Source organism: Nicotiana tabacum, chromosome 13 (genome assembly GCF_000715075.1).
Source record: "Nicotiana tabacum cultivar K326 chromosome 13, ASM71507v2, whole genome shotgun sequence".
NCBI lineage: Eukaryota > Viridiplantae > Streptophyta > Magnoliopsida > Solanales > Solanaceae > Nicotiana > Nicotiana tabacum.
In genome coordinates this window covers 21,450,203-21,473,669 of record NC_134092.1, presented here as the reverse complement: position 1 = coordinate 21,473,669, position 23,467 = coordinate 21,450,203, and the positions used below count along the sequence as shown (strand labels likewise).

The 23,467-nt window shown below is 33.8% G+C and overlaps 2 protein-coding genes and 1 long non-coding RNA gene across 3 annotated transcripts; 1 reads left to right on the top strand and 2 right to left on the bottom strand.

Moving 5' to 3' along the window:
• Positions 1-7,004: 7,004 nt before the first annotated feature.
• Positions 7,005-10,310, bottom strand: LOC107759230 (exocyst complex component EXO70H1-like). Its single transcript, XM_016577115.2, has one exon. The coding sequence runs from the start codon at positions 9,072-9,074 to the stop codon at positions 7,134-7,136; it is 1,941 nt and encodes a 646-aa protein (XP_016432601.2). The 5' UTR covers positions 9,075-10,310; the 3' UTR covers positions 7,005-7,133.
• Positions 10,311-12,550: 2,240 nt separating this feature from the next.
• LOC142167808 (uncharacterized) lies at positions 12,551-13,376 on the bottom strand. Its single transcript, XR_012697942.1, has 2 exons — positions 13,199-13,376; positions 12,551-12,815 (listed from the first exon to the last, which is right to left on the bottom strand). It is a non-coding gene; the product is annotated as an uncharacterized LOC142167808 (long non-coding RNA).
• Positions 13,377-19,204: 5,828 nt separating this feature from the next.
• Positions 19,205-20,642, top strand: LOC107759228 (ALA-interacting subunit 1-like). Its single transcript, XM_016577113.2, has one exon. It carries the CDS (start codon positions 19,384-19,386, stop codon positions 20,431-20,433), a length of 1,050 nt encoding a protein of 349 aa, XP_016432599.1. The 5' UTR covers positions 19,205-19,383; the 3' UTR covers positions 20,434-20,642.
• The last annotated feature ends 2,825 nt before the right edge of the window (positions 20,643-23,467 follow it).

Below are 23,467 nucleotides of genomic sequence, written 5' to 3'. Positions count from 1 at the left end.
TCCTAACAACATCTCCTAACTCTGGTTTCAATCCTTCTAAAAAGATGTTTATGGCATAACTAGGCTCCAGGTTAAGGCTTGTCATAGCTCGATCAAAAGATTCTTGGAATTCAACCACTCCTCATGTTTGTTTCAACTTAACCAACTCACTCATAGGGTCATCAAACTCCATACCAAACTTGTCTGACAGTGCCCAAATATACTCCTCCCAACTAGGGTAAGAGAGTTGCAACTGTGATTTGCTCCTCATATAAGCACTATGCCATTGTAGTGCCAAGTCATTTAAAGCATAGTTGTTACTCTAACCTTCTCATGGTGAGAACCTCATCCATTGCAAAGAACTGCTCCACCCGGTACTACCAATCTTGAAACCCATTCCCATTAAACCTAGGAAAACCAATCATATACTGCCTCAAAAGTGCATGTGACTGTTGGATATGTGGCTGGCCATTGAAGTGATAAGGTAGATAGACGGGTGACAATGGGGCAATTGGAGCCATATTTGGGGGTGAGGGGTGGGGGTGGGGGTGGAGTTGTGAAATATAGGGGCGTGAGTAGGATTGGTCAGTGAGCAGGGAATTGAGCAGGAAACCTGACCATTAGCTCATGTCATCTAAGTGTGATATTGAGGAAATAAGGCTAGGTTCAATTGGTTTTGAAAAGTTATAGGAGCAGTTAACCCATGATATGGGACAGATAGAGAGTGAGCAGCAGTAATAGGGTGCAAGCCAGTAGCTAGGGTGGGTGATGATACAATGCTAAATTGTTGGCTGGAATTGATGTTTTGAATGGTCCCCAAAGGGGGAATGGAAGTGGACGACACATTCTGGAGCTGGGTAAATGGAATTTGAGTTGTATTTGGAATTTTGGAGTTTGGGGAACTAAAATTTTGGGTAGTAACTGGATTTCACACACAAATCGTATGGCCCATCGGTGGGTGAGTGCATATCAGCTTGATTCACTACTGTTGAACTCGCTTCCTTGCCCTTACCGGAGTTATAACCCGCCGAAAGTATTTCTTTTAGTTCACGAAAAGCCTTTTCATTCGCGGATTCTAGATGGTTCTGTCGGAGATTAACGTTGGCCACCTCAATTGCCACTCGATCCAGTCGATTTAACACCTCTTTGATTTCACCAGACATTATGAATCCTCCATAGAGCCGGAAAGTGCTCTAATACCACTGATGTAACTTGAGAATAACAAACAAAAATTAAAAGAATTAAGGAACTAAGATGAGGAGAGAGCAGAATTCATCTTCTATATATTTCCAAATGAGCTCAATCTGATACATATATCTCCTTACTAGGAAGATGGACTCGAAAGTAAAGTGATAAAACTAATGGACTTAAGTGTAAATGAGTAAATGACCAAACTGTTAAACTCCTTAATTCTATAACAAACTTAACCACTTAGTCTTTACTACTAATAAAGCCTAACGTACTACTTCCCGTAGCTATACACAACTCAGATCATATTAGTAATATAATCGTAAAAGTAATCTAAATATAACATTATTTCTATGTAAAGGGATCAAAAATACATATCTTTATATATTTACTATTAAATATGCTTAGCGAATATCACGAAAAATAAAAATAGAGTTTACCGCCAAACGAGCGATAAAACAATGTCATTATTTCTTCTCAAATGTGACTCGAACACTTCACTCGTAGTTTGAAGGTAATGGAGTAAGGATTACTACTAAATTAAGCATGTTTAACAGGCCGGGTTGACCCCCGGACCGGTAGTTAGGGGGCCGGGTAGGCTGGGTTTGGGGGGTTGGTCCGTATAAAAAGAATTCGGTTAACCGGACCGGTCAAACCCGGTCAAGAAAAATCACTGTTAGCCGGCCCGGTTCAATAATGATTTTTTTTTCTTTTTTTTTTTTAAAAAAAATTCGTTTGACCGTTGGTAACGGTCAACTTCCAATTTTACAGTTGCCCAACGGATATTTTGCAAGAATAGCCCTTTTTGGGCAATTATTTTAAAAAATAACACATTTTGTAATTACTAATTTAGCATTTTGAAAAACTATAAATACACTCCTCCCCCTCTTCTTCATTTCTCCAGTCATCTCTCATTTCTCAAACTCAAATTCTCAATTCAAGTTAAATCATGCCCCGTGATTCTAGAGTGCGCTCATATGTTTGTGAACACTTTGAGGTAATTGAAGAAAATGATGAAGTTCACAGAGTAAAGTGCAAGAACTATGGTCGAGTCTTAAATCTTGTGGGAGGGCACATGATGTTTAAGGAGGCATATGAAAAGTTGTCTTGAGCGTCCTCCAAAAATTCGTATTTAAGATTTTAAGTTGATTTGAGACAATTTCTGTTATTTTAAAATTATTTGACGTATTATGCTTAATGTTTTAGTTTGTTAGATTAATTTATAGTATTATTATGTAATGAAAATTTGAAATGAAACTATGAAAACTTTTGAATTTAACACTCCAAAAGATGGCCAAGAAGGTCATATTGATTATGAAGAACTTACTAAGGCAATGCAAACCCTTTGAAGTTCTAGATTTATATTTAATAATTAAACTTTGAATTTACTTTTTTTTATTAATTTAATTATTGTTAAATGTAAACTTTAATTTGCAAGTTTGATGAAATATTTAATGTATTCTATTATTTAATACAAAAATTTAATAATAAAGTCTTCATTGTATTCTATTATCTTAAATTCTTAATGAAATATTCAAATATATGAATTTTAAAGTCTTTGCATCCTTTATTCAAACACTCTTTTTATAAGATTATTTTTTTGTTTTATATTTTTACTTTAGTTATACAAAATGCAAAAAAAAAAAAAAAAAAAAAATCGGCTCGGTCCGGCCCCTTAGGCGCGGAACCGTTCCGGTTCATTTTTTGACCGGATGGGACTGGACCCATTAAGCCCGGTTCGTAAAACTCGAAACCCGGCCCAGGTCACTTATTTATCGGCCTGGCCCACCCGTTTGTCACCTTTAAACTAAATCATCCTCGTTGCCATGGACAAAAAGTATGGGACCAAAGTGGGAAGTGACAAGGGTTTCTTTTTAACATTTTGAGAAATTAGAGGGCACAATTATAAATTTTGCTTAGAAGGCTGACTCTGGTCAAAATAGATGGGCAAGCAACAACTTACCACTCAGTAAAAATCTGAAAAGAAGATATTACTTTGACTAAAATGGTCCCTTAAGTTTGAGGATGTTAAAATAGTGGTTATATTAGACTATTATTAAACAGTTTTCATCACTTATATATAGCTCTATCCAAAAGCTCGCATTATATGCACAACCGGCAGTGGTTTTGGGAGCTCTGGCTGGATTTAGCTGGTTATCGATCGGTTCAGTTCAGGCACAATATTAGCAGGCTTGTTCCTCCTCCCTGTCCTTTCTTCTTTGATTTTGCAAATTTAATTCGTATTGAGGCTTAGAAATTGGTAGCAATTAGATTAATTTTGTATTTTGAATATAGACCGAGATTAAGGGAAGTAGATGAGCCTGTATCAGGAATTTATAGCCTTTTTTGGCCAAGCTTCTCCAATACCAAAATACTTTTTCTTTTATTTTTCAAAGTTGATTTGTTTGGCCGAGTTTCTAGAAAAAAAAAATATTTTTGATTATAAGCAAACATTTTTTGAGAAATAGAAAAAAATAGCTCTCGCCAACAACTTTTAGAAAAGCGCTTTTGAGAAAAATATAGAAGTAGTTTCTAAAAGTATGATCAAACACTAATTGTTGTTGTTTATTAGCCAAACGCAAAGTGTTTTTCACCGAAAAAGTACTCTTTTTTAAAGCACCTTAAGAAAAAAAAAAAAACTTTTCAAGATAAGCTAATTTTAGAAGTTTGGCCAAGCATGACTATTAATCTGCTGGAATTTGTACTTATCCAAAATAGAACTAATTTGGCAATGTATCATGGGAAAATGTTTATTTGATGCCAAATGAGTTGAAGGCTTATTATCCTCACAGTTTTAGTTCAACCATCAACGGAACAACTCGGGACCTGGTATTTAAGTGGAGAAAAATAGAGTGACTGGTTCATTATCTAGCGAGTCTCAAAACAAGAAACAACAAATTTCTCGATTATAAAAACAAAGAGTTAAAAGTCTGTTGAAATAAATGAACTCTTCAGTAGCTTATCAATGGCATGATAATCATGTGCCATCAATTAAAATAAATGATTGTGGAAAAAAGAAAGAGAGAAAACTTACCATTCACTGTTTCATTTCTTAGTTCAAACAGAGCATAATAAAAGTTATGTAGACAAGGGAAAAGTGAGTCTCGTGTTACTTTTCATGGTAAGTGAAATGTATGAAGTTCCAAACGGTGGATATTGATCTGGACATCAACTTAGGAAGGAGAAGATACTTCATTTTTAGTTGTACAGCAATAATGTTTATTCATGGCTGGTAGCTTTGTCAGTATACAATTCAAGACAATCTTAAGTAACTCTCATAATTTAAAAGTCTTGATATAGATAAATCTAAACTATATTTAGAGATTGGACGTGATCTGCTGCTCATATACTGAAATCCTAAACAACGTCTTACCTCGAAGTTTCACTATTTCTTTTAACGTTCACATTACTCTTGTTCATAATTGAGGTGATACTGATCTAGCTAATTTTCATGAACCAGAAAATTGCCAACTTGTTGAACTCCTCTTATCATTAAAATCTATGTTTGTACTTGGGCATAAAAGTTGTTGAATTCCCATTATGTATTGAAATGACCTTTGATCTTCAATGAACCAGAAAATTCCCAACTTGTTGAACTCTTCTTATCCTTAAAATTTATGTTCCTACTTGTACATAAAAGTTATTGGATTCCCACTATGTATTAGAATGACCTTTCGAATTGTTTGGTTTAAGAAACAATTCGACGTGGAAATCGCCCCATATAATCGGTATGCAGTGAGGTAATATAATTTTATCACTGCTTTGTTATATGTCCAACATTGTGAGACAATCATTCTGCCAAAAGTCTGGGTTTAAATTCTGCATGGTCTTTTCTCAATCTTTTCTTGATATTTCAATTAATACATGTAAAGAGTGTCAAGGCAACAATTGCACCCAAGGGTGTCACTTAGTGGTCAATGAAGTGGGATGAAATTCATGAAAGGCTATGGTGCAAATTGCAGTTGAGGAAAAACACTAGGTGATTCTTCTCATCGTTAAGCCTTGGCAGGCAAAGTTACACGGTATATGTGCAGGTGGGAGTAGGGTCGGCTCAACAGATCTTGTGGCATAAGGCGAAACCATATTCAGAGGCCCTTAAATGTATTTTATAAAATATTTACGCTAACAACAAAATTTACTTTTTAAATAACAAATAAATCATTTAAGACAAAAAAACGAATTTCAAAAAAAATTAGGAAAAAGAGCACAAAAAATAAAACGGTGGACTATCGAATATTGAGATCCAAAACTAAGTGAAAATTTTGATTCGGCTATCATCACAAACAAGAAAAAAATAAAATAAACGTACATAACGTAATAACTTAAGTTTTGAGTATTGACGGTGTAAAAAATATTTACTCCATCTGATCAATTTAAACGGTGATTGTAGTTCATTCTATTAAGTAGCACTTATGGGTGAATATCTAAAATAAATTGCAAATAACCTAATATAGTATGTCGAATTACACTAAAAGAAAATTGGTGCATGGGTGCTTTTGTGTTCATGTTGTTTCAGAGAACATTATAAAAGAAATTTATTATGTTGTCGATATACATAACTTAATTCCTATATATAAAAGATAAAATTAAAATTGAAGAGTGAAGCAAATATACTAATTAATGAGCGAAGAAAATTTCATAATTTATAAATTTATTGTATAAAATAACCTCAATCAAGTAACAAAAAATATACTGTAACACTTTTCTTTATTCTAATTATTTATATAAATTATATAGTATATAATAGTAACAATAATAATAAGAATTTAAAATAAATTTGGGGGCCTTCAAAATTTGGGGGCCTAAGGCAATGGCCTCACCCTAAAGCCTTAGAACCGCCCCTGGGTGGGAGGTATCATGTCCTTGGTGAAATAGTCGAGGCACGTAAACTGTCCCAAACACCGTTGTTAACTAAAACAAATAGGTGTTGGTGAAGAATGTGATTTCTGTTTGAGTAAAACTCTAATTTACGTGTTCTCTGCATTTGAACATGTTGGCAAATGCCAATATATTCCTCAGTCAGGAGAAGAGTTTGCTTGTCATATGACACCTGCTAACAAGTTTTAATATCTTCTATCTGTAGTGTATATTATTCTTCATATCAAAGTCAAACATACATAATGAAAGTCAAACTGGTGACATTTCAATCCAACTTGGATGTCATAGAGCTTATATCCTGATAAGTGCATTTGAAGATGCATATTTCAATTCGGGTATAAAGGTTTAAGTTTAATGATATGCGCTCTTCTATTACATCTGGATGACATTTCATTCACACCCCTTCCACACTTTATCTTGTAGTAATTTGTTATTTCAAAACTTAAATTACACAGAATTAGGTTTATGTGCTTGTTACAATCTTCCTAATAGGTCGCATGACTCTGCTTCCGTTTTTTGGTCTCAAAAAATTGTTAAGTTTCAATAACCAGTATCTAACAAGTACTTCTGGTACTTATGCCAAGTGACATTTTAGGAATGCTAAATAACATTCAACTTCATTCTCTAATTTCCAGCCTTTATCCAATACCCTTTTTAGCCAAGCTTCCTTTGAAATCTGATAAATATCCAGTGAAATTTTCACCAGAAAGGTTCATTTGGCAAAATAGCAACTTGGGCAGTTTATATAGTCTGAATGCAAAGTAACCATATGGACTTGGGTGGTAAAGCAAATAGTATCCCTTAAGAAATTGTTTGGTGATATTCCATGCTTTTATCATTATTTAGCAGTCTGATTAATATTGCATAATCTGCATAGCAGGCGCTACTACTTATAGTTGAAGGATTGTTCTACTCTCTACGTGTGTGCGTTTGTTTTGTTTTGGGGTGGGGTGGGGGGGAGCGGGGAGCAACATTGGTAGCTTTTCCAGGGAGAGAAATTTTGTATTGAAATCAAGAAATTGTAGTACTTAGTATACATTATTCACCAAAATGGTTATGTCCAGATCTTGGCAATGACCATGAGCAAATTAAGAAAGACATTGCCAAACACAGGAGTTTGGCAATGTTGATGCTGACAATAAACTCCCTAACGGCACAGTTTCATGAAACAAATCTGACAAGTAATTCCCTATATTATCAGGAGAAAATCTTACTAAGACCTCCAAATTCTTTTCCCCACTCAATACTATCATATAGTAATCATAGAAATCTCGATAAGCAGGTACTAGTTTTCTTGCTATTGACACTTTGATCTCGTCTCGTAGCTTTCCATCTGGAACCACCCAAGATTTTTGTTTCTGGTATGATTCGTCAAAAGCTGTGTTGAATTTTCTGAAATGTTCCTTTATTATATCAGGGGAAACTGATGGATCCAAACTTTCAGGCAGGCACAAAAACACCTTATTCCAAGCCACATTTTCGTAGTTTGTTGCATATAGTTTTTCCTTTCTCTCAAGCTTTGATATCCAATCATCTCCTAGAAGACACTTGAGTACACTTGTACGAACCTTCTCGATAACGAATTGGAGATTGTTAGCTAGGAAAAGATAGGATAAAGCGACGTCATTATAAAGCTTAGCTTTGCTGTCGAGCTTGCAAAGGAGGACAAGGATGATCCAAGCAAGTCTAGCAGATACTGCTGAAGTTGGCGTCTCGTTGGCTGATGGACTGTCGAAGTAAGATTCAGGAAATGGCGATTGTGCTGCGGGGGCAGAGTCACAAATTATATCAGAGAGGACTCCGCTGTAGTTGGCCAGTGAACATACATAATCTAAAACAGAATTGGTCAATGGATGAATCCCACCACCAGGAATTGGTGTTCTTAAGGAATTCTTCTGGATCGACGACTCAAAATCAGAGAGAGTTGTTTGGATTGAGGCCTTAAGTTTGTGAAGGGTGGATAGGGCTTGCACTTTGACTGCTGAGATTGATTCATACGAAAAGATTGATTCAATCTCAGGCAAGAGTTCTGAGATTTTTTCATGCAAGTCCATTAAAAAGAAAATATTTTCAGGTGATTTCTTGGATTTTGCAATAACCTCTGGAAATCTAAACAGATTGATTCCACCTTCTTTTGCTATATCAGTGAAACATGTTTCTCTGATTGTGTTGGAGGCTGAGAACACATGATCACACAGAAACCTCTCTCCATAGAAGAATGTTTTCACTGCAACTTCCACTGCATTTATCCAGTGCTTGACTTGATGCTCAAGAGCATCTGAATTCTTCCCGTTAATATAAGCCGAGCTACGTGATTCAATCCCAAGACGATAGAGGCCTCCGTCCACGATTGACTTTCTTATAATTTTGTAGATCTTCACACACTCTTTTGCATAACCAGAACCAACCATACAATCTGCAATCAGGTTGAGATCAGACATAGCTAGTACAGAAAGCCGTTCAACCTCGGATATGGATTCAACAACTGCCTGAATCTCATTTTCAGAGCCAGTTTCATCTTCTTGTGAATCAACTGCAATTGATTGTGATAAGTGTGAGGATTGACTAGACTTAGATACTGATTCTGGATCTAAATGCTCCTTGTTTGTTGACAAAATTTGATAGAATTCTTTCTCAAGTCTTTTCATGGCTGTTTGCATCAAGTTATGTGCTAGCACAAGCTTGTTAGAAGTTGAATGCTCCATAACAAGAAAGTGCATAGCTCTTTTTAAGTCTTTGACACATTGAATGAATTCTTTGGCTTCTTTTCTGTCTTCTTGAAAAAGTGAACAGAATTTCTCAAAGGAGGATTCTTTGGGATCCCATCTTTTGATAATGGTCTCAGCGTTATCGATGTTTTCCTCCATGATTGATTGGGAGAGTGTGTGTGAAGGTGTTGGAGGAGGTAAATGACTGGAAAATGTAGAAAGGGATGAATTTGTTTTGGTGAAAGAGAAGAGGCTTTTCTTGGCTCGCCTTGGCGTCGATGGTGACGATGCTTCTCTCTTAGAGATGTCAAGAATTGCCATTTTGATGAATTTTACAGAATGTAGCAAAGATAGGAATGTGAATATTTGAGCTATGGATAACAGTTATGTTAGGAAGTTTGTTTAAATAGAAAAGGAAAGAGCTGCGGTTCCTAATTGAGCAAAGGTGAAAGTTGACTTTGTGCACTCATTGGACTTGATAGAGACTGAATTTCTTGAAACTATTGAGGTAAAAGAGGGCCATAGCTGAATTTGTTGACAATTGCATATATTTAGGAGATGTATTTAGTTCTTGTTTGAACTGAGATTGTGTTGACAAAACTCCACCAAAAATATTAAAATAAATGTCAGACCTTTGAGATGAGGGATGTGTTGGCATTGGTTTGACTGGTCATCCCAATATATGGTTACAAACCAATTCTATAGTCTATGATCCATCTTAAAATAGAATTAAAAAAATGGGTAGCTTGGTGCAAAAGCTCTCACTATGTGCGTTGTTTGGAAAAGAGTCAGACCATATTGAGTCTATTGTGTATTACCTTGTATTTTTTTCAAAAGATTGTTTTCACGGTTTGAACCTGTGACTTCCTGATAACTAGTGGTAGCTTTTTATGTTGCACGAAAGCTCCCCTGCAAGCTGCGACCAGTTTTCTAAGGTATTGGAAATACATAGTTAGGCTCAAGGAATCACTATGGCGTGTTTGTCTGGCCAAGTAATTACTTGGTCAGCATGAAATTGGGTGTAATTGAAGAGGTGTAATTACACTCTACAATTCTCAAGGGGAGATGAGAATTGGTCTTAATTACACTGTGTAATTACAAGATTATTTTTTAGTTTCTTTCCTTTTTGTTTTTATTTTAATTTATTTTCTTTATAACTTTTTATTATTTCCATTATTTTTTTATTTTTGCTTTTAAATTTTAAAATATATTTTTCTTTGTGTGTTATTTATCTTTTGTTTCTCTACCTTTACTTCTTGTGATTACATGTAATTGCTCGTATATTTTATTTCTTATTTGTTTTATTTTCTTCATTTAGCGTAACTTTGTTATAATTCTAGTTTTTGAAACTATACCTAATATTAGAAATATTGAGTCGTTAACAAATTTGGCATATAATGAGTGATGTCATTAGAGTAGAATTTTGTTGTTGGATGAGGTTATAAAGTTATTATGTTTTCTAGTCTTAAGATGTATTGGAACTTAGTTTTATTATGTTGGAATTTGACATATGTTAAAATTATTTTTTGATTTTGAAATTGTGTTATATTTATGGGTCCAATTTACTTGTTTTAGTAGTATTGGCTTGTTATTTCACATTGCATGTTGTTCATTTTTTAGTTAGAATTGATAGATTAGTTTTGTCAAACATTTGAATAATGTTATAATATTTATAAATATTAATTTATTTTATCAAACATCTATTCCACGACGTTCTTACAAAACGTATATTTTTAGTTTTTATAATTAATTAAACTAAATATTATTAATTTGAAAAATATATATTAATTATTTTTATAATATTAGTTATAAATATATGATTACTAATTAATGTATATTCAAGAAAAAAATATGCATCTTAAATACCAAATCTAATACATTTATACTTATAAAAAATAATAATTTATAGGCATTAATTTATTCTATTAACTTTTAAGTTTTGATAATTACTTCGTTTACAATTTAATCTAACCGTGTAGTTACACTTGGGCAACCAAACAGTACGGTTGTAATTACATTATAATTACGTTATAACAAACAAACATGATGTCGTAATTATAATTTAATTACAACCCTAGTAATTACTTCAATTATACACGGTGACTTTCTAAACAAACTCTAAAAGACGGTGTCTGGGGAAGGGCCGTACCCAAGCCATTTCTTACCTGCCAAGCCACCTCTCTTTCCTCATTAGATGCTTCTGCGTTTTTTCATAGAAATATTTGTACAAATCCCTATTGTCATGAATTAAAAAGAAAAGAATGGAATTTCTGCAGTTTATATTATTTTTTATTTTCCCATTTTACAAGGTAATGTATTAGTTTGACTAAGGAAACAACTTGACGAGGTTGCCAGTATGGTTTTTCCAGTTGCGATCATTTTATCATGGCCACACATATTATTTTTCAGTTGAAAATATTTGTTTTCTAGAAAATCAGCTCGTATTTCTCCTTACTTTAAATTTCCATCGCTTTTCTTAAATAGCATATATTCATGTTTGAATGAATAGTCCACGTTGACTAACAAGTTTATATGAAGTATAAGTGCAACCTTAACGATCAAAAGACTTTCACTTTATCAAAAGGACTTCCAATGGGAAATTACAGTCAAATTGCTCCTTCTGTAAGAGGTGTATTTTGCTAGCCAATAATTTCAAATGTTGAAATTTATTTCAAGGAAAAGATAATTTCATGATATGTAATACAGCAGAATTAAACAAGTTCATTTTCTTTTCCATTTCAGTAATGAGTAGGTAATCTCCGAATACTTGGTTTTTATGTTTGAGCAACAATACCTTACTCGTGCATTTTTAAACTTGATTATCCAATTATAACATTTCTCATTATATTTATTTTAAGCATACGTTTCAAGGCAAGTATTTGTTTTTTTTCTCCCTCAAAATGGAATTTCTTTTTACTTGTGCAAATGTTTGATTGCATTATTTTAATGAGTAATCACATGGATACGTGTAATCATGTCTACGTCAACTTGGTTGAACAAACTAATTTGTGCTATTTATCAAGTAAAAATAGCACGAGTTAGTTCACTAAAAGTAGGTCACATCTAATCCCTATTATTGCTGTAATATAATACGTATGTTAGACTAAATGTTTTTGACCAATTCAATTAATGCTTGAATAATGCTAGGCATAAAATAAAAGAAAATCTTATGTGAGGATTGCACGTATAATGCAGAATCAGTTGACTGCATGTCTGTCATAATCTCAGATCTCAAAACCTTTTTTCTTTTTTATTATGGTACTAAAAAAGTTTTTTCCCCTCATTAATCGGCTCAAGTCTACGACTAAGGTATGACAAACAGATTTGATGTGTTGAAGCTTTTGCATTGTGTAAACCATATTTACAAGATATTCAATCTCAACTTGGTATGCAATAGCATTATCCCTCATTCCCTATTGATCAACGAGGCACTTAATTACTTGAGACAAAAAAAAGGCACGAACAATAGGCATTTTTTCCAACAACATCAATAGCAGAATCCACGTCAAACCATGTTACTTCACAGCTTGTACATACGAATATTTTTTCATCAACTGAGAAACACCAAGTACAAGTTGGGGCACGTTGGGGCACATTTCAAAAACTTCTCACCGCTCTACTCTTCACCATTTACGTCTATTGTCCACGACAAATTCAAACTCGTGACATGCATTTAACACGCGCATCAGAAAATCTTAAAAGGACAAAATGCAAGTGCGAGATCAACTTGCGGACTGCAATGTGATCAAGCAATCATTTATCCAATTAAGTGTGAATAAGCTTTAAAACCCTTTAGATCAAAGATAACAGGGTGCTCAACATAAAATAAGAATAAACTTGAAACTTGGAACGAACTAAGCTCCATATCAGTCATGTGTTGTCACAAGCGCCAAACGAAATAAAGCTAAACAAAATTTGCATGCTCAATAGTTTCACCAATATATTCTGATTCAAAACACAAAAGGCTCTGCCAAAGTAGATCCTATCCTACACCTTGATGGCATACTTTCGGATGGGGAAGTACATCTCCTTCTTCTTCTCTCTCTCAGTCTTCAATGACACCTGTACGGATAAAGAACATGAATTAACACCATTAGTTGTTAAAGAACTAAAAATATTGCTGACAGGATTGAAGAAAACTGCCACGTCATTTAACATCAAAACCCCCTTACATTACGGAGTTAGAAAACAAAACCACTGGTAACCCGCATTTATAAGCAAATCCAAAACTTGTATAGTTAGAAATACTTGAAAAAATGTTTTAAGCAATAGTAGCAAAGAAAAATTACTTAACTCGCCAACTACCAATTGCGTCATTCTTTCTAGGATAGAAGAAGAATAGCATTTAAAACCAAGAGTAGCATATTGCATTGCCAAATTAGGAGCCCACAAGCTCACTAGTGCAAAGTGCATAAACACCAAATGAAGGATAAAATCAAGGATACCTGGTGCTTGGTCAAACGTTTGCGGATGGCCCTAGTTTTCTTAGGGCGCAGGTCAAGAGGTAGGTACTTCTTGTTCTTGTAAGCTTCCCGAAGAGCAGTTTTTTGCTTCTGCGAAATTACAGTCAGAACCTGTGCGATCGACAACCTTACCACCTTGATTTTGGAGAGCTTGTTAGGAGCACCACCGGTCAATGTCAAAAGTATAAACAAAGTCATACAACACATAATAGCTGACACATTTGCATTTGTCTTTTCAAGATTCATTCTATTGCTTGGTCACCAAACTAAGAAAGACACCACCAACTAAGGTTTTCCTGCGTGCCGTGAGAATAATCAACAATAAGCCAATACTAAGTCTTACTCATATATGAACAAGATAACTCTCTCATATCACAAGCCATTAATAGCATACTAATTGTTCCACTTTTGTATTGGAAAGTAGTTAGTAATGCTTCCGGGCCCTTGCATTTCTCTTTTTAGCATAGATTCTACTAAGACACCTCCAACGAAGTTTTCCTTGGGTGCTGTGACAATAAATATCGCTACTTAGTCTCGGTCCGATATGGACAAGACAAGGTTCCATTATTGCAAGCCATTAATAGCATACTAATTGCTTCACATTTGTATTAGTAGGTCTTTAGTGACGCATACATAAAATAATTCTTGAGAAATAATCATACAAAAATAATTTTTTGAATCAAATGACATAGACAATATTAATAGCAAAAAAAGTGGATACTGTAATATATTGCGACAGATCCTAAACAGAAAGAGTTTCATATAAAGGTCAATATAAGACATTAATGCACTAGAAGTTTACTTATGTAGGCTCAGAGGCGGGACTATGATTTGAACCTTATGGGTTCAGAATTGTAATCTTTTTAAGTTAGTGGGTTCTAAATTAATAAATTGTACATTTTCAATGAATTTCTTATGACAAATACATGGTTTGAACAAAAGCTATTGGGTTCGGCCAAACCCCCATCCCGTACTCTACCTCCGCCCCTGTGTATGCTTATGCAATCACATGTATCACTTGCAATACACACATCTCAAGCAAAATCATACCAACTCCGAACAAATATTCCAATCAACCACATAAAAAAAGAAAGGCAGTGCATACATTTTGGAGAGCTTGTTAGGAGCACCACCGGTGACCTTAGCAACACGAAGTAGGGCAAGCTCGGCCTTCAGATCCTTCAACTGAGCCAGTAGCTCAGTCTTTGTCTTGTTCCTCAGCTCATGAACCTTGATTCTTGCTGCATTTTCATCAATCACATAATCAGCCAAAGTGATATCAGCCTTATGAATAAAATCAATCAATCAATCAATCAACTACGCGTCAATTCCAAATCAATTAAAATATCGACTATATGAATCCTAGGTATAAATTTCGCTCTATTCATATTCATCAAAGTTAAAACTATTTTATACGTAAAAATCACACAAAATCAACCAAACAATCAATTATACCTCAATTGCGAACTATTATGATATACTATATGAATCATCTGACGCTCAATTTATCATTGAAGATATCATAGTTAGAATATTATTATGTGTAAGAAATCACTAAAATTTGGAGAAAAATTATCAGAAAACATTGAAAATGGATTCAAATTGCGAATTTAGAGTAGATTGAGCATACGCACCCATTGCTGCTACTGGAAGCTGTTTTTGGTGCAGAGGCTGCTCCTAGATTCTGAAACCCTAATTGGAAAACGGAGGGAATTAGGGATTTATTATATACTGGGCTCTTACTTAGGTTCTCTTTTGGGCTGGACTTGACTAATATCAGTTTTATTGCTGTAGTACTAGCCCATTTAGTTCAATTTTGGGGTTAGCCCATTCTTAGTTTCGTTGCACGGCCCTGTTGTCGCGCTAATTGCACAAATAGCCATTTTAGGACCCTATTATTTAATGAATAGTCTAAATTTATAAAATTTTAAATTTAAGCCGCTTTAGAATCAAATTTAATCATACGAATATCACGTTGAAAATTAACATGTGATCTGAAGCTGGAATCCGTCAAAGCTTAACTTAATGTCTGAATTTAAATGAAGTTCAAATTCAGACCTTAGTCTTCTCTCTTACAATTAATTGTCTTGTGGGTAGGCAGCGGAGATATTGCCCATTTGCCCATAGAAAGGTTATAAAAAAGTAATCTTATAAAAATGTCCAAAATAAGTACAAATTTATCAACCTCTAATCATTAATCACATGCTTACCAAAAATAGTCAAGCACATATAAAAATTAAAAACCTAGATAAATAAGGATTCTTTCTTTCCAAGAATTACACGCAAAGATCTCCTTTCATATTTTAACCGTGGCCAACAACATTAGAAGATAAAAAAAAAAATTATGGATGAGATTGCAAAGATGAAACACAAAGAAAAAAAATATACAATATAAAAAACTAGGCAAAAAGGGACATTTTTCAATGGATATGATTGAAATTCATTGAAAACATATAGATGGGTCAATATACAAACTTTGAGGGAGATTGGAGGTGATTTGGACTAGTTTTGAGTCAAAATTTGTGGTTAAAATCGAGTTTAAAACTTCCTCTACGACGTCACATACATATTTAATACAAAAGTGATACAAAAAAGATATACGGAGATACACAGTGAAATATACATATCATCTTCTTCCATGTTCATCTTGTCATTCTTATGTACTTCAAATTTCGCTCAAATTTCAATCCAAACCATCTAAAATCTCCACTAAATCGTCCAAAATTGAGATTCACACTCCTATTTACCCAATTTATTCCAACAATACTCACTCGGAATAAATTTTAATTTCGAAAATCCAAATTTTTGAATTCAAGCTTAAACAAGCTTCAATGGATGTCCATGACGTTCATTATTTAATCCCACAACCCAATCCAACAATTTGACGTTTAATAGTGATTTCTAAATTGAATTAAGATGCTCGATTCTCTGAAACTCACTTTAGCTTACTGTATGCTTTAAAAAATAAAATTAATTGAAATTGTTTGGATTAAAATAATATTTGGGCCTTTTTTTGGTAAAATATTTTATTTTTAGGCTAGTTTTGGTTGAAATTATTTATGGAGTGATACTTTGAGTAGTTTTTTCCTAATAAAATTTTTATAAAGTCTTTTGGAAAGTTTTTTAAAAACTTTTCAAAACTTTTATCTATAAGATTTAATTGTCCATTATATTAAAAATATATTTTTAATTTTACTTGTCTAATATACTAAATCAAGAGAAAATAAATCCTTTTTTTTTTTTTTTTTTGGTTTTACCCTTATTCTTAACTACTCAACCCCCAAATCATTTTTAAGACTTTCAAAAATACTATCATTATTACAAATAAAATTGTAAAAGACATACTCCATTTTTTTTTTGGAAGGTAATGCAAACGAAAAGTGGACAACTAAAATGAGGAGAGAGAGAGAGAGAGAGTATAAGATTTGGGAACAATAGAATTGATATTGTATTGGTGTCACACGAGGTTTTCCTTTCCATAAAGTAAAAATATTGGTTGCTGGAAAGGTGCCAATTTTTAGATAACATTAGAAAGATAACTTAATAATCGTTCTCTACTCGATACTCCTTCTGTCCCATTTTAATTATTTCTTTAGTTCAAAAAAATTATCTTTAATTATTGCTTTAGTTCAAAAAACTTATCCCAAAATAATTACCATTTTAGAAATTCAAGACTAAATTTGTTAATTATTTCCAACTACCCTTAATATTAAAAATTAGCAATTCTTTTTAATACTACTGAATTTCCAAAAAGCATTTAATATGAGTAACTTAGTAAACTATATATTATAGATATTGTTTTTCTTAATAGCATAAACAAAGCTAAAACGATGTAGCAGACAATTTTGCATCACTAAAGCAACAAAATCATAACATCTAGAATTCGTTTGTTGAATTTGGTTTAACCATGTATAAAGGTTGTGGTTTTAGGTCTGTAGCGCGAAGTTGAACAAAGAAAGAATTTAACAAAGTCAATATCATCAAACAGATTAATGTTCAGTCACAATAATTTATCAAACATGAGATTCCAAATTTTGGACTTTTGGTCATAGCTCTTTCACATATAATGAAACCTTAGTCTAATGGCTACAATAGTTTTTGCCAGTTTTCTTATTTGAGATATTTGTTGGTTTTTTAAGCTTAAATGTAGTTTAAAAGAGGGTGAATGGGAAATTGAGGAAAATTGAAAATATATGAGTTTCCCTCGTTGACAAATGGACATTGTCCCATATTGGAAGAGAAAAATGTTTTGATGGGTATATATATACAATTACACTTCTTCTATCTCTTAAAGAGTTAAGAAGAAAGCAAGTCTCGCGCCGCCGTCATCGGTTATTTATCCGTTTAAAAAAAAAGGATAAATAACATTAAATCCAACATACGAATTTCTGACTTCTCTTTCTTTCTTCTGCATTGTTCGCTCGGCTTCGACTACGGATTAACAGAAATGTTATTTATCCTTTTAAAAAAAATGGATAGATAACATTAAATCCAACATACGAATTTCTAACTTATTTTCCTTTCTTCTGCATTGTTTTAACTACAAAGAAAGCAACAGTAAGTGTGATTTGCTATCGATCTTTGAAGTATCGCTACATCAGTGTGTAATTCGTTCTATCTTAGGAGAAAATAATCCACAACCTTGGGTACTAGGAGGGGATTAAATTCCTTAAGGAAACACTGTGAATTCAGTGGGTTCGGATTAAATTTTGTTTCTTTTACATTTCTGTTTATATGTTATTTTATTTTTTCCAAAATTATTTTACAAATACAAAAATAATAACAATATTTTTGCAACAAAAGAAGGGCTGTGTTTTTTTTGAAGATTATTAAACTTAATTTTTAAAATCCAGTCTATGTAAAAGATAGTTCAAGCAAACACGTTTTTGCAAAAAATAAAATAAAATATAATAATCAATTTTTTAGAATTTCAAAGAAACACCACCTAAGGTCCTAAGTTCAAGTAAAATGTCGATTTATGTCCGTCTTCTACATTGATATTCTCCTTACGCGTAAATATGGGTGTCAATTTGCACCAAATAAAATTTGTCGAAATGTATAAGTAGTACTTATTAGTAAGTAATCACGCACAAAGTGCTCATCACAGAGTGTTCATCCGAAGGACAGAGGTTGTGATAGAGATTGTAACGGCTGCGAGTTTCCTCTCTTACCAACAAAAAAAAAAAAGTAATCACTTCTTTATCATTTATAGAACACCTAATGCTAAAATTGAAAGAATATTAATTCTTTCTTACTTCCTCCATTCCATTTTACTTGTCCACATTATATTTTGTACTCTATTTAAAAAATATTAATGATATTTGAAAATCTAAATTTGACTACTAATTAATACTCAGTTAGTTTAAAAATAATTACTTAATACTAACGGTATAATTGAAAAATAATATTTCTCTCTCTCTTAATTTGTTAAAGTGGATTATACTGAGTACGTTGTTATTTGTTCTACATGTCTTTCACTATACTGTTGTGATTATGCATGATAGCATTGAGCCAATAATCTATCGGAAATAACATTTATTTCTGCATAAATGTAGAGGCAATGCATTAATGATGCATACTCACTATCCTTCATATACCCTACTTGTGAAACTCTATTAAATATGTTGGTTGTTTACTGAACAAAGTAAAAGAATAAAAAAAATAAGTAAAAGAGTCGGGAGAGAGTAATTTTGAAAAATAATAAATATTTTAAAATAACTATTTTAAATAAGCATAACATTAATTGGGAATTAAATATCTCCACGTTATGTGAAGAAAAAACAAGGAAATTACTCTTTGGCAGCCCACCCCCTACGCTATCATAAATTCATACCTACTCTTCAGCATAGAACCTTCCTTGTAATCTTCGCCCCTTCTTTTCTAGAAGACAAAAACGTGGATTAAGTCGTCGTCGTTTTTATCAAGAAAATAATAATACTATTCAAAGTCAAAGCAGGCATTCTTGAATTAAACAAATCAAAACGAGTAAACTTACAGCTATAAACCATTCCTTCATATAATTCCCATAAAAAAATTCCCTCTTCCTCTTCTAAATCATCTCTCTAACTAAACTCTTCCTTTCATTTTTCCTGAATTATTCACAAACATATAGTTTGACCCAACTTGTTTGAGATTGAGACTCAGTCGCAGCAAAGTCAACTCAAATTATGAGCTCAAACGATCCATCGTCTAGCACTGGAGTGTTTGGATCGGATGAAAATACAACAATTAGAAGAAATTCAAAGCGACCAAAGTATTCAAAATTCTCACAACAAGAACTTCCAGCGTGTAAACCAATCCTAACACCAAAATGGGTGATTTCTATTCTTTTACTTATTGGTGTTGTTTTTATTCCAATTGGTCTTGTTTCCCTTTTAGCTTCTCGAGATGTTGTTGAAATTATTGATAGGTATGATGTTGAATGTATACCAAATAATTCAACAAATGACAAAATTGGATATATAACAAATAAAAATCAAGATAAAACTTGTGTTAGAACTTTAAGAGTGCCTAAGAAAATGGAACAGCCAATTTATGTGTATTATCAACTTGAGAATTTTTATCAGAATCATCGTAGGTATGTGAAAAGTCGAAGCGATCAACAATTGAAAAGTTCTAGTAATGTAGATGATACAGGTTCTTGTGAGCCTGAAGATTTTGCTAATGGTAAGCCAATTGTGCCTTGTGGATTAATAGCTTGGAGTTTGTTTAATGATACTTATATATTTGCTAGTAACAATCAAGAATTGGTTGTGAACAAAAAGGGTATATCTTGGAAAAGTGATAGGGATCATAAGTTTGGGAAAGATGTTTTTCCGTCGAACTTTCAGAATGGGACTTTAATCGGAGGTGGGAGTTTAACGAATGTATCCTTGAGTGAACAAGAAGATTTAATTGTTTGGATGAGAACTGCTGCACTTCCAACATTTAGGAAGTTATATGGGAAAATAGAGAGGGATCTTATGGAAGGTGAAATTATAAACGTGACGTTGCAGAACAATTACAACACGTATAGTTTTGATGGGAAGAAGAAGCTTGTGCTATCTACAACAAGTTGGATTGGTGGGAAGAATGATTTTCTTGGCATTGCTTATCTTACAGTTGGCGGATTGTGTTTCTTTTTGGCTTTGGCTTTTATGATTGTATATCTTGTTAAGCCAAGACAACTTGGAGATCCAACTTATTTGTCCTGGAATCGGAATCCAGGAGGTAACTAGCATGCCTATGAGGCTGGTGGCTTGTCTTCTGGTAACTGTTTGTGTAAAAGTTGTTTTTTGATATGTTCTTGATATAGTTTTTAGACTCTTTTGCTAGGAAACAATGATATGTAATGAAGTTAATTTCCTTTGATAAGTGTTTATTCAAATTTACATATGTATAATGGAAGTTATTACATAAAGGAGCTTGTTCATTCTTCTCTTACAAACTATGGTTCGAGTCAATTATCTGCAGGTTGGCAGGATATAAAGTTTTTTGTGCCTTGTGATAATTGAAGGGGAGCCTTGGCGTAACTGGTAAAGTTGCTGCCGTGTGACAGTAGGTCACGGGTTCGAGCCGTGAAAATCGCTTTTTGCAGAAATACAGGGTAAGGCTGTGTACAATAGACCTTTGTGGTCCGACCCTTCCCTGAACTCCACACATAGGGAGCTTAATGCACCGGGCTGCCCTTTATACAAGTTTATTTTTGAAATGTTCTGCAATCAAAGTACTAAGATTTATTTGCTAGCAATCAATAATATGTAATGAACTCGCGTCTCGTGTTAACTATCTGCATACAAGTTTCTTATTGAAATATTCTGGTTACACTATTAAGATTCATTTGCTAGCAAACAATGATAAGTAATGTAGTATAGCTTTGATAGGTGTTTATTCAGAAGATGATAGCAGTCATATGATGGCAATAACTACTAGTTTTCTTAGTAATGAGTACAAGGATAGTTTAAGGTTTTTGAATATTAAGATGGCATATCCTTTCCTTTGTTTCGGATAATGGTGGTCTTAGAGAAGAATTGGCATCTCGATTATTCCACTAGATACCTGCTACCTTCTACCTATATAAGTACTGGTTAATTCTGCCCATCAAGGCTTTAGCAAATGTGAATACAACCTATCAAATTTGAACTCTGGTCTCCTACATTTTTTCATCCACTTTATTGACGTTTGGCCACACCCTTGAGTTCCTTTTTCTTTTACTTTTACAAGGATAGTTTAATGTTTTTTGAATATTAAGATGGCATATCCTTTCCTTTGTTTCGGATAATGGTGGTCTTAGAGAAGAATTGGCATCTCGATTATTCCACTAGATACCTGCTACCTTCTACCTATATAAGTACTGGTTAATTCTGCCCATCAAGGCTTTAGCAAATGTGAATACAACCTATCAAATTTGAACTCTGGTCTCCTACATTTTTTCTCATCCACTTCATTGACTGCTAGGCTACACCTTTGAGTTCCTCTTTCTTTTACTTTTCCACGAGCCTAGCCACCCCGTGCGCTACATGCGGGTTTCAATTTGTTTGGAAAAAAAGGATGAAGTATTTTATGGTGCATGATAAACTTCAACTGAAGCCATGCCAAGGCAAAACTGCTTAGAAAGAAAATGCCAGATACCAATTGAAAGACTACAATATTTAAGTTACAGTCAACAAATGTTACCAAATAAGGAATGTCGAATGAGCTATAGAGATCCTTTTTCGTTTGAAAGCTGAGAGATATAAGCCTCTGGCACAAGTAAAATTCAAGAAATAGTGGTGGGTGATTTTTTTTGAAGAATTTATGGAAAATGAAAGAACTGATACAAAGATAGAATTATTATATATACCTGCAAATTGAGTCTCTCTCTCTCTCTCTCTCTCTCTCTCTCTCTCTCTCTCTCTCTCTCTCTCTCTCTCTCTCTCTCTCTCTCTCTCTCTCTCTCTCTCTCTCTCTCTCTCTCTCTCTCTCTCTCTCTCTCTCTCTCTCTCTCTCTCTCTCTCTCTCTCTCTCTCTCTCTCTCTCTCTCTCTCTCTCTCTCTCTCTCTCTCTCTCTCTCTCTCTCTCTCTCTCTCTCTCTCTCTCTCTCTCTCTCTCTCTCTCTCTCTCTCTCTCTCTCTCTCTCTCTCTCTAAGTGATCCCTCCAATAAGATTTAATGCTAAATTTCCTTCTTTTTTTGAAAGAAACTAAAATTGCATTCTGCTACTTGCAATTCTATTTATTCTTATGCCAGGAAATATGAGAGGCGACTCTGCCTGCAGATGTCGAAACCACTCATTAGTTTTCTCAGATCGAGTAAATTACTTTTATTAATTTGAGATGACTAAACATGTAAAACTTAATTCATCAACAAAAATACTTGAACCTCTTCATTCCTTAAATTCTTGATCCCTCAGTTAGTATCAAGATAATTCACTTTCACTACCTAGATTTCTCAACCAACCTGTCCTTGACAACCCCACATTAATTCTCCCTTTTCAGTTGAAAACCCTGCGGTCACTGGAACTGTAGTATACTCTTCAAACTTAATAATCAAGTTTATCCTATCAATGGGTGGAGGTCCGATGAAACATTGCCAACAACAATTATCTAGGCCTCAATGGTCAATCACAATATCCTGCAAAACAATGTTAACGACAATGTAAGGAACAACCAACCTTTTGCAAAAACAACTTCCTCATGTTTGGCTATATTACTGAAGTTGACAATGAAATAAATGAGTGCTTAAGGATAAACCACTATCGAGACTGTGGATCAACATACAATTGATCGACGTTGTGTTGTCCTACTTCAACGTCCATGATATCAATTTCCGAAGATGATTGGGGCCAGAAGATGGAAATTCAGAAGAATCCATTTGTTGGGAAGAATTGTCACGACCCGAAATTTCCACCTTCGGATCGTGATGGCGCCTAACATTTCACTTGCTAGGCAAGCCAACGTTAGAATAATATTAACCAATTTTAAAATAATTTTTAAATTATTAATAATCAAAGAAATAAATACGGAAGCAAAGTTTGAAATATAGTGAAAAATCCATACAAACAACGGTGTCTAAATACCATCCCAGAATTTGGTGTCACAAGTGCACGAGCTTCTAAAATAATACAAATAAAGGCCTGAATAAATTAAAGCTGTCTAGAAATAAACACACAGCTAAAGTAAAATAGACGGGGATTTCAGAACTGTGGACGCCATGCAGTTATACCTCAAGTCTCCTCCGAATAGCTGAAATCCGAGTAAGTCTATGGCACACCGCTGGGACCAACTCCGAAATC